The sequence below is a fragment of the Chaetodon trifascialis genome, chromosome 13 (genome assembly GCF_039877785.1).
Source record: "Chaetodon trifascialis isolate fChaTrf1 chromosome 13, fChaTrf1.hap1, whole genome shotgun sequence".
Taxonomy (NCBI): domain Eukaryota; kingdom Metazoa; phylum Chordata; class Actinopteri; order Chaetodontiformes; family Chaetodontidae; genus Chaetodon; species Chaetodon trifascialis.
Window position 1 is genome coordinate 27680728 of NC_092068.1, and position 12574 is coordinate 27693301.

General features: G+C 42.7%; 1 protein-coding gene across 2 annotated transcripts in view; it reads left to right on the forward strand.

The window, feature by feature from the left end:
- LOC139341288 (uncharacterized) overlaps positions 1 to 12574 on the forward strand; it is a 209831-nt gene that overhangs the window by 51067 nt on the left and 146190 nt on the right. For both annotated transcript variants that reach the window (XR_011602998.1, XM_070977720.1), the window contains exons 3-4: positions 4140 to 4276; positions 8179 to 8303. Coding sequence is in view for 1 of the 2 variants with exons in the window: in XM_070977720.1 (XP_070833821.1) it covers positions 4140 to 4276; positions 8179 to 8303 (262 nt within the window). In the remaining variant the exon portion in view is untranslated. The remainder of the gene's footprint in view (positions 1 to 4139; positions 4277 to 8178; positions 8304 to 12574) is intronic.

A 12574-nucleotide genomic window follows, 5' to 3' on the forward strand; every position in this document is an offset into this window, starting at 1 on the left:
TGAAGTGAAAGGGACAGATACATGCTAGTTAGCTAGCAGTTTGGCCAATAACCCATAATAGTAGTTTTTATCAATATCAATACTGATTTGCAGAATACACAGAAATAATACACACATTTTTAGATTAATTTCCAAAGATATGATTGACTCTGCTTAGAAAATAAAGATGCTCCTCATAAGTCCAGAAGCTGCCTGAGAATCACAACATATCTCAATTACCTTCAGTGTCAGAGTCATAAAGTGAGAGCTTTCTGCACATCTGTGGGTACATTACAAACACCAGCTGCTAATAGCTAATTCAATGATTTTTTATTTATTTATTTTTACCAAAATAGAAATAATAAGTAACAAAATCTGAATATTTTCACGTCTGTGTGTCACTGAAGCGTGTTCACAGTGTCCAACTCTGAAAACCCCTGTATCATAACAAAGTATCTGTATTATTATTATTATTATTATTATTATTATTATTATTATTATTATTATTATTATTATTATTATTATCATTGTGATGGACAGTGCTGCAAATCAAAAAGCAGAACTGCTTCGTGGCAATATTGGATTTTCACTCAGCATCAATGTGATGGAGAATGTGATTTGTCAGCTGTTTGATAGGACATTCCTGTAATGTCCATTAACAGTTCCTCAATTGATTTCATTTATCACCATTTTATATCATGTGTAGAAACCTTAACAAAGAGTCACACTGATCATGATAGACAGTTTTATTCATATCACCAACCTGTACATTTACTGAAGGGACAATCAGTGTGTTTTATGTGCACCTGGCTGAAGAAGTCTGTCCGGATGCTGATTGTTATGAAGATTTTTCTCTTTGGCACTTGAGGGTACTCTTTCTAGAACTTGAATATTTAACTGAATTCTAAAATGAGTAAAACTATCATTATAAAAAATAGTAATGACAGTCACACATTCTCTGATTACGTAATAACACACAGGTTATCAATAATTCACCCAGCTCTCCTAAGAAATGGAGGGACTTGTCATGTGTCTGTGATACTCGTTTTCTTCTCTCATCATTTCTGCTGTAAAAAGAGTTTGTTCTTCCATCGTGGGATGTGGAGGAGGGCAAGTCTGAGAACTTGCAGCTGTTTGGGTGTTTACAAAATTATATGTGCTGGGAGGAATGTATTTGCTGCAATTATCATTTGTTCACTTGCGAGCGATGAAAGAGGCCTAATATTTTTCACAGTTAGCTGTGTGTCAGAGTTATTAGGTTTACTTGAGGATGCAGAGCATTTAGGGCATATTGTTCGAGACTGCAACACTTGCAGGAAATGGATTTTCTGGCAGTAATATTCTCCAGCTCTGCACACACAGAGCTAAGCTGCCCGTCTTTTGGTTCACGGTCAGTCACGGTCTGTCTTCTGGAAATGAAGTGGTTTGCAGAGAGGCTACGTCACCAGCACTTGATGTGCTGCTGTGACAGATGCAAGCAGTCAGACTGAGAAAAAGAGCTCTGCACAGTTTAGCCTGCGTTATGCATCTTAAAGAAGCTGTATGGTTTCGATGCGAAGATATAATTTATACAGTGCAGGTGAAGGTGACACGACACTGTTTGTTGTGTTAGCTCTGCATTCAGCTCTGATGGAAAGAGCTGAGGGTAAAGTACTGAGTTCATCTTTTATACACAGTTAGCTCTTTGATCTCCAAAAGATTGTTTAATCCAAATTAAGTAGCAAGTGTTACGGTCCTCATATACTAAAGGACTGTCCTTTCCGGTGGCGGACTCAAGCTGTCTGAGGGGCAGGCGTGAAAAAAATTAAAACGGCACCCTCTGTGGTACATTTTCTCCACTGGAAGGCACCAGAAAGGGCATTCATTGTGTTTTATTTACTATAGAGGAATCCAGCAGGACACTTTTTAGATATTTTTTAACATGGGCGCCACCCTGAGTCCACCGAGTCATCCTTTGTATCAATCTGCACAACAGAAAAACTCAAATTTACCATATTTGCCATGTTTGGACTCTACTGGGGAAAGTAGAGTGAGTTTGCATCTGACCATTTAACATTATGTCAACAATTAATACAACTTTGGCAAACAATAGCAATTCATGCTCATGCACAAACACCATGCATACACCATTTCCCTCGTGTTAGCTGGTATTTATAGAGGACTTGAGATTTCAGACCATGCGTTGTACATGGTAGAGATAGCAGAGGGTGAAATGATGCGGTGGGCATGTGAAAGATGTAATCTACAAGTAAAACATTGTTTATGTTGTTTGCCAATATGACTGATTTATTATTTTACACAGCAAGGCACATTTCTAAACTTCATTTTAATTCATTTCAATTTTGAAATATTCAGTATCTCAACAAACAAAACTATGAGTGCTGCTGAAGCAATTCCCAAATGACACAGTGTAGTATCCAATATTCAAATAAATACATTAGCATTGTGCAGCACGTCTAACTGCATGGCTTGCAGTGAATTATCTTGCTGACATTCTTAATCAAACCTTAAATACTGTTTATTTTGTGGCGATGCAGCCTTAAGATCGCCGTTTTCCAGCCTCGTGATAAATGTGATTTTACAACAGGAGAAACTGAAGCGAGAGAAACTGTTCAGACTTCCAAGTATCAATGTGATCAGCGAGTCATGTGTTAATCAATTATTCTCACAGAATGACATTTTAAAGACCTCCCTGAAAGGCCCTGCAGCTGTTACTTCACTGTAGCTTAACATCAGGTGTTATTTTCTCCGACCAGTTATTAGACACGACCCAATGCACAGCACAGAATGCTTACACAACCAAAAAAGGAATATAGTTTCCCTAAATCCATTTCATTTTCATGGAATAGCCAGCAACATTAAAAACATTATTTGTAATTCTATACATCCTGTAAATGACTTAACTGTGATTAGAAACACTGGAAGAAGCTCAAAATGTCCATTTTTAGCCGTGGAGTTGTTTGAACTCTCAGTTCTTTGTTGTTTTTCATTGGATTGAAGTCATTTTCCCTTCACCCTCACACTGGACGTCCACCTTCTAAGAAATGCTGCAAGCTTTAAAACAATACTTCACCTGTCTTCTTCCTGTCTGTCTCTTTGTCCCTCCATGTTTGTGTCTGTCTGTCTGTCTGTCTGTGATATAAACCCAGCGGTACATTATTAATATTATTTGTGACACACACACATGCGCACACACACACACACACACACACACACACACACACACACACACACACACACACACGCGCACACACACACACACACACACACACACACACACACACACACACACACACACACACACACACACACACACACACACACACAGTATCAGTATCTCCGGCTTGCAGACAGCTTGCAGACAGAGCTCAGTAAGTGAATTAAGCTGGTCTGGACTCTACTAAAGCTGACACTGGCTGACTTAGTAAGCACACATAAACACACACAAAGAACCACACACACACACACACACACACACACACACACACACACACACACACACACACACACACACACACACACACACACACACACACACACAGTGTTATACTTACACAGAGCAGATAAATAATTGCAGAGCTGAAAGATAAACTCACACACAGACGCAGAGACTAAATGCTGAATGATCAGCTAAATTGAGACACACATCATTTCACTGTTTTACCCTCTTGACCTCTTCATTCTCCTGTTTAGAGCTCCAGTGTGCAGGATTTAAGGAGATCTATTGGCAGAAATGTAATATAATATTCACAATTATGTTTTCATTAGTGTTAATCGTCTGAAAGTCAGATTGATTGTGCTTTTGTTACCTTAGAATGAGCTCCTTATGTCTACAGAGAGTCCAGCATATTGCTACTGTAGCCCACAAAGGACAAACCAAAGCAACTTCCTCGTATGTGTAAAACCGTACTTGGCAATAAAAGCTTTCCTGATTCTGATTCTGATTGTGATTCTGATTCAAACACTGACTCTAGAGGGCGTCTTTCACGTTTTCGCAGCCACTGTAGGGGAGAGTGAGGCGGGGGGCGTTCAGTTGATTGCAATCTGTATCGTCACCACTAGATGCCACTAAATCTTACACATCTTACTCCTTTAAAATAAAACTTACACCAAGACAAGGAGTACTAACAATAACCACAATCCATGTGCTTGTCCTCCAGCGCCTCAAGGAGCTGAAACAGAGGGAGTTTTACAGAGCGCTGGCCTGCAGGAGGAAGAGGAGACGCAGGGAGGAGAAGAGGGAGGAGAGAGCGCTGAGGAGGCTCCACAAGCATGAAGAGAGGAGGGCGGGAGAGTGGTGAGTGACACCCACCTCTCCTCTGAAAGCACCGTACTGACTATACTATAGTATTCATCTTTTAATAATTCAGGTTTAGATGTCGAGCAGCTGAAGAGAGACAGGTGTGTTTCTCGGGAGTTGGTGGTGACCGAAACAGAGCTAAAAATACAATATTATACTTTTTTTACACAACAATATTCCACTTAAATTCATCAGGTGACCTGAAACATGCGTCTGAATTAAAGCTAATATTGCTTTTTATCTGCTGGATGTTTCTGCGCTCTCTGTGTTCATGACCATTTATGATGCTGCAGGTGAAATTAGTTGTTGTGGCTCAGGCTTTTGCCACCCTGTTGATGTCCTGATGCTGGGAGTCCTGGTTTCATGTTAATGGTGAAAACATGAATAATTCAACTTCAACTTTAGAATAACCGTCAGGCTTTTTCCAGAACAATACCTGGACCCTGAATCTGAAGCAGCTAAATGAAATTCAGCCATGTTTGATTTTCAAGTCTTTCAAGTAAAAAAGGCCTTTGAGTTTCCAAAAGATACTTTATTAAGACATTTGTGTACTATCAGCATTGCAAATTCTGCTCAGATGGGTAATTCATCACACAGAACGTCCTGCTGTGTTTATGTTTGTCAAAGTTACTTTACAGCTGTCTGTCAATGTGGCTGAAAAATCTGTGTGTGTTGCTGGTGGGAAGCTCCGACATCTGGGACTTTCAAGTGGGCTGCAGTCATGTGCTGTTTGTCTTCAAAAAAAGAAAAGAAAAGAAAAGAAAAGAAAAGAAAAGAAAAGAAAAGAAAAGAAAAGAAAAGAAAAGAAAAACCTGTAAGACAAATGATAAACAAACAGAGGTCTGGAAACAGACGATGAGGATTTGGCTGCTTCTCGCACAAAACATGTTATGATGAGAGTACATCTGGCGAGCTACCAAACAAAATTTGGTTTCTGAAAATATATGTACGATAGCACATGAATGCAAAATTTGAGCTCAGAGCTGCGAGTCAAAAACCTGAAGACGCCCACGCAGAAAAGAACGTAGGTCTCCGCCAGAAAATAGTCCCTGGAGCCACGATCAAACATCCACCACTTTCATGCATGAAAGTTAGAATTTGAATTTAGGTCTGCTGGCTGACCGCTGAGCCAACCGTGGGCCCACGTGGATTCAACAACACTCGATGTGCTGACTGATGAGTTTGTTTCACCGTGTTGTGCACGAGTAAAAATAAAACACAGATCAGTAACCAGCTTCCTGGTTACAATGAGCGTTGGCACAGCAACCCATCAGATGCATCTGGCTGTGCTCAATGGGGACAATCAGCACAGCTACAACCTCTTTCTGACCGATGGCGTCGTGCAGCGGGTTAGGGTGGGGTTGTTGTTAGGGTGGGGTTGTTGTTAGGGTGGGGTTGTTGTTGTTTGGGTGGGGTTGTTGTTAGGGTGGGGTTGTTGTTTGGGTTGGGGTTGTTGTTAGGGTGGGGTTGTTGTTAGGGTGGGGTTGTTGTTTGGGTTGGGGTTGTTGTTAGGGTGGGGTTGTTGTTTGGGTGGGGTTGTTGTTTGGGTGGGGTTGTTGTTAGGGTGGGGTTGTTGTTAGGGTGGGGTTGTTGTTAGGGTTGGGGTTGTTGTTAGGGTGGGGTTGTTGTTAGGGTGGGGTTGTTGTTAGGGTGGGGTTGTTAGGGTGGGGTTGTTGTTTGGGTTGGGGTTGTTGTTAGGGTGGGGTTGTTGTTAGGGTGGGGTTGTTGTTAGGGTTGGGGTTGTTGTTAGGGTGGGGTTGTTGTTAGGGTGGGGTTGTTGTTTGGGTTGGGGTTGTTGTTAGGGTTGGGGTTGTTGTTAGGGTGGGGTTGTTGTTAGGGTGGGGTTGTTGTTAGGGTTGGGGTTGTTGTTAGGGTGGGGTTGTTGTTAGGGTGGGGTTGTTGTTTGGGTTGGGGTTGTTGTTAGGGTTGGGGTTGTTGTTAGGGTGGGGTTGTTGTTTGGGTTGGGGTTGTTGTTAGGGTGGGGTTGTTGTTAGGGTTGGGGTTGTTGTTAGGGTGGGGTTGTTGTTAGGGTTGGGGTTGTTGTTAGGGTTGGGGTTGTTGTTAGGGTGGGGTTGTTGTTAGGGTTGGGGTTGTTGTTAGGGTGGGGTTGTTGTTAGGGTGGGGTTGTTGTTAGGGTGGGGTTGTTGTTAGGGTGGGGTTGTTGTTTGGGTTGGGGTTGTTGTTAGGGTGGGGTTGTTGTTAGGGTGGGGTTAGGGTTAGCAGTGCTGAACATACTCGCTGCACGGACAGTCATGCATCAGTCACTGGCATTTTCAGATATGCAACAATGCAGTTTGGCTCCCGGCACAAAGGACGAGAGAGGAGGAGAACGGCTAAATTGATTTTCAGCTCTGCTCTGCTCTCGCCCTTCTCACCGCTCGTCTCCTTGTTTCCTCTCCTCTTCCTGTCTTCCTTTCCTTGCCTCTTTATTCCTTTACTTTTAACTCTCCCCTGTGCTCCCCTTTATTTCTGTTGTTTCCTCTTCTTCCCCTTGTGCATTCACTCATTCCTTTCATCCATCCTTTGCTCTCCTTCTCATCTGTTCCCTTTCATTCTCCTCTCCCCATTCCTTTCTACTCATCCTTTATCCTTTCCTCACATTCTCTTCATCACTGTCTCCTTGTTTGTTTCCTTCTCTTCCTTATCCTTCTTTTCCTTCTCCTTTCCTTTTTGTTTTCTTCTATTCCCACTTTCCTCTTGTCCTCACTTTCTCTTTCCTTTCATCCTCTACCCTTTTCTTCTCTTCCTTTCCTTCTCCCCCACACACTCCCTTTTTCATTTGTTCCCTTTCATCCTCTTCTCTCCTACTTCATTCCTGTCCAATCATCATTTTACCCTTTTCTCCTTTGTTCTCCTTCTTATTTTGGCATCCTTATTTCCTTTTTCTGTCTCCTCTCCTTTTTATTAAATAATAATAATAATAATAATAATAATAATAATAATAAATGTAATTTGAAATAAATGACCTCAAAGACCTTAAAAAAACAACATCAGAGTAAAATTAGCGCAGAGCTTAGCTGCGTATAGGTCTACGGACCTATATGCAGAACAAACAAACAAAAGATATTCCATGCTGGCTGATGACACGACCAAGGGGTAGCATGTACAGAGTGAAGAGGAAGGGGCCAAGGACTGATCCTTGTGGAACACCACAGGTGCATGTCTGATTTAGCACCTCCCAGGGACACATACTCATTCTGTCTGAGATAGGATGTGAACCAGACCAAAGCAGAGGCAAAGAGTCTGATGGTGGAGTAAAGACGGTGTAGAAGAATGCGGTGGTCCACGGTGTCAAATGCTGCAGTGAGGTCGAGAAGGATGAGCAGTGATGGAGAGCCAGCATCAGCCGTCATCAGTAGATCATTGGTGACCCTGACCAAAGCCGTTTCAGTACTGTGACCAGAGCGAAAACCGGACTGGAACTTCTCGTACAGACTGTTTGATTTGACTTGGTTGTGGAGTTGAGCATAAACTACCTTTTCCCACACCTTAGAAAGGAGAGGCAGGTTGGAGATGGGGCGGTAGTTGGCTGGATCTTCGGGGTCAAGACTGGGCTTTTTGAGTAGTGGCTTGATGACAGCAGTATTCAGAGAGGAGGGGACAAGGCCAGACTGGAGGGAGTGGTTGATGATTTTGGTGATCATGGGACTTATTGCAGAGGAATGACTTTTTATCAGGGCTGAGGGAAAGGGGTCCAGGGCACAGGTGGAGGGCCTCATCTTCCCAGTGATGTCCTCAACCTCATGCTGTGTGATGTCCCTGAAACAGCGGAGGGGCTGAGCAGCTCCGGACTGAGGATCAGTCCTCTCATCCTTTCCTTACCCCTTTTTTCTCTCTCCTCTTTTTTCTGTCCTTTCATCCTCTCCTCTTCTCCCCTCCTCTCCTCTTCCCCTTTTCAGTGCTCCAGGTTCTGGTCCCATGTTCCGGTCCACCACAGTGGCAGTGGAACCAGCAAACCAGACCAGACCAGAGTTTGTGCACAACTGGGCCGACATCCGCACAAGCAGCACCACACTGGGAACAAGTAAGCGCTCTTATCTGCTTAAAAGGCATGCACTCTGCAGCTTAAATAGTTTATGAGCATGTGTTTGGTTTTGGTGATGGGGATATCACTCTTGATATTGAGGGATTAAACAGAGCGTGGTCTGCTGCAGAAACACCGAAAAGCCTTCATTAACAGCCCACTTTAGATGTGGATGTGAACAGCTCTCACATCTTAGCATGAGATGTAAAATGCACATGAATGAGAAGTTATTCTTTAGGGAGAAAGTGGTACACAACAAAACCGGAACATGTCCTGGGCAATTACAATCTGCATGGAATGTGCTCTGCATGGGCACTCGGTCACACCAGCAGACTGAAATCAGTTGATTTCAGTGGAATCGCAGCAATTGGCTGCATTGAATCAGCTATACTACAACTTTGTTCGACTTTGGGGAACTCTGTCATAAGAATTCCTGCTATTGACCAATTGCAAAGCGTCTTGACAGCGCTGACCTTTGAGTCCCAGAATCAAGAAAGCTATTGTATCACTTCAGCGACGGCGACCAAAATGACAAAACCTGCCGTGCTGGAGTATAACTGCTGCACAAATCACATGCAGCGTGGTTTGACAGGACGAGCGTCTGCTGTCTCCACTCTCCCTCAGTGTGTGTTAAAGAGAAACTTTATTAGAATATGGGCAGTAGCAGTCAAAAGTGTCGATACTTCAAAACCTTTTCGATACCACATGTTGAAGCCATACGATCTCCGCTAATTAAACAAATAAAGTGGCTTTTCTAAAAGGCTACACAGATGAAACAATGGAAAATCAACTGATCCTCCACCATTATTTTGAAGATGATTACATGTGTTCAGTGACTTTTTCTGTATCAGTATAGGTGCAGGTGGTGAATTAAAAAGGCAGAAATCATCCTAATTTGTGTATGTAGGTGTTTTTTCTTTTTGCCGTAGAATTGAAATATTATATTATATAATATTGGTTTTTTATACTAGCATTTTATGGAGGACTAAACGTGATAATATCAGTGGGTTGTAAATGCAAATGAACTGAACTTTTGTCGGTTACAGATTGCACTTCCACAGACTCACTAAACACAGCTCACATGGTCATACCAGGCAGATCAAACACAAATCAAGATTGTGTTACTGTACTACCTGTTCCTCCCTGTCAGGAACCGGGCTGCACGGCCACGACAAAAGAGGGAGATGCAAACAAAAAGCCAATTAAACAAAGTATTTATTTTAAGAAAGATAACATAAAAAAACAACCTAATCTACTCATGGCGTGTGTGGTCTGTAAGATCAGTGGTGTAAGTGAACGTATGCATGTGGAAGTATGTGTGTGTGTTGTGAGGTAGAATAAAGAAACAAAAAGCTCAAACAAAAACCAGGAGCTGTCGCAGGCAGGGGGGAGGACCAGCAACTGAGCTCCAGGGGAGGGTTGTAGGCCCACAGCCTCCAAGAGCCACTGACGACCCTGCTGATGTCAGAGAGAGAGAGAAAGCAAACAGGGAGGGTCGTCACACTCCCCTCAAATGTTTTCAGACACATTTTAGTGAATTGTTTAGCTGCAAGTTAATAAGGAAGCTTGTGACAAGGTGCCATTTTATGTCTGCTTGAATCTGGACGAGCCAAAATGAAGCACCACCTGACTTACAGGTGAGGTGCAGTGTATTCTGGCTGTGGGTTTTCCACCTTTTTATCAAAATGAAAAAAGGTCATGTAGCACCAATTTCAAAAACATTTGCACCTTTTTACCATATAGACAGCCCAGTTTTATGAAAAGGCCACCTCTCCAGTGGTGAAAAACTTTACAGGATTTGGACGTAGCTTCAGAGCCTGCATGTAGCTGCTGTAGGCTATGGCATCGTTGACGAGCACCTCAGACAACAGACAACATTAAGACAGAAAGAAAGAAACGGCTCAGTCATCTTCTTTTCCTTACCGAAGCCATCAACACTGAAAACCCCTCTGCACGCCATGGTACGCACCTTTTTTTGTAGTTTCTCTGTCGCAATCAGAATTAGAAGGTAAGCATGACGATAGCAGATGTAGCAGCAGTAGAAGCATCTCGTTTGAAATGAGGCAGGACAAACCTTCCCTTGCTTTCTAGGGTCTGGGTTAAATGAAAGGCAGAATGCAAACACAGGCTGTATGAGGACTAATAAAAGAAGAACCTTGTCATGTATGATTCACTTCTCTAAAGCTGACGTGGTGCTATCGGCTGGTAAAATCCAACAACCCGTACTCTGCCATCAGTATCTTCTGTCAACTGACTACCTTTACAGCTTTGCATTAAGCATGAATCCAGTTTTTCTTTGTTAACTTATTTCCCAGTTCTCATGACCAAAAGTGAAACTGGTCACTTTTGTACCTCACCAAGTTTCCAACATCTTCTCTTTCTCAAGGACAGGTGAAGATTTTGCCGTGACACCTAGGGTCACATTTATTGTTGCAGAGCTCCAATGCACTTTTTCCACTCCACCTTTATTTATACTTCAGTGGTTTATTTATTAAGTATACCTTTGCTTAAACTACTGCAGCCAGTATTTTCTCCACACCATTCGTATCAATGACGATAGACTTAATATTACAAATATTAGAAATCTCTGAACATTACAATATGATTTATTACGGGGTTTTTCTATTGGACTGCATTAGTTTTAGTTAGTCTAATAAACTGGAAAATGTATATAAAGGTCAGCCTGTGAATATATAATTATAAGACTGAGAACCATATTTTCCAGTTAAATTTGTCATTCAGTCTGAATTTGTTCAGACTCTGCTCCCTTCAGGTGCATTTAAGGGTGCAAAATACATTCATTTTTTATACATAGAGAAAGCATAACATGAAATTTGGCGACAACATATCTGTGTCATTTGTCACCCTGGGCTCCATTTTCGACTCCGCCCCCGGCGCGGTGCAGGCTGCGCTGGACTTTCGTAAACCGGCCGAGTCGTGCGCTCACCTCACCAACACCTCACAGTCAGGTTTCCACAGTGTCTGGCATTTCACTGCGATCAATAATTAGCAACAGCCACGATTCAATGCAACTGTCTGAGTCAGCACATACAGTCAGACCTAGATTTCTATATTTTGATCAGTATCTCATCTGACCACATCGCAAGCGCGTTCGGCACGCGTAATGGTCACTCAACCTGACCGAATGTACACAGGTGACACAGGGATGTCTGGTGATCTGTGACTCAAATTGCCTGGTGACTCGTTCATTGTGGCGAATTCTCGCATCCCTACAGTCTTTCAGGGGGGGCACCCCTCTGGATGGGTGGCTGCTAGGTGATAACGGCTATCCACTGAAAACGTGGTTGATGACGCCATATACCACACCGTCAACAAGACGGCAGCGTGGTTTTAACGGTGATTTCAGCAGTGCTCGGTCAGTCATCGAACGCACACTGCGGTCAATAATTAGTTAACGTCGCTGTGCCAACCAGAAACAGCCGTGACATCCTACAGAGCAGATATACTGCATCTGTCTCAGAGCACTGAGAGACAGAGAGAGACAGACATGTGGAAAAAACGTAAGTGATGATCGCTGTCCGCTGTTACCCACGTGACGTCATTTCATTCCAAATACAAATGTTATCATTGTAATGCTTAACGTTATCTACAAAGATGGAGTATATTATTGCTTTGAGGAGGATGAGGAGGAGGCCGAGGATTTACCATCTAAGGACCTCATATTTAGACACCAGAAGCAGAATCAGAAATCCTTTATTTATCCCCCAGGGAAAACTGTTTTCGTTGCAGTGCTCCTACAAGAATAGAATTAGAATAAAATTAGAAAAGAAAGAAAAGAGAGAGAACTATATATATAAAAAGCAAATATAAAAACTAAATATTTATATTGAGAATATATATATATAAGCAAAATATACCACAAAATATGGAACAGAATATAAAACCATATATACTGAGAAAAAATAAACAGTATATACAAACGGGTGTGCAAAGTAATACAAACGCATGTCATGACACATGAGTGACGTCAGTCTCCTCCTGGGACAAGTTTGGGCGTCGGACACTTTCCTGTGGGGTCTCAGTCATCCTGGAAACTTGCCATGCGCCTCGCCAGCGGCGTTCTTAAAGGTGAGGCGAGGAGCTGCTGTGATTGGTGAAAATTTGACTTGGCTGTGTCAAACCCACTCCACGCCTTCTCCCCTCCCTCTTTCCGAGTTGCGCCGCTGGGTGGGACTGAGATGAGAAGGAGGAGGAGATGCGCCGGCAGCGCAGTGCACCAAAATACCAAAGTCTGCGCCGCCACGCCCCAT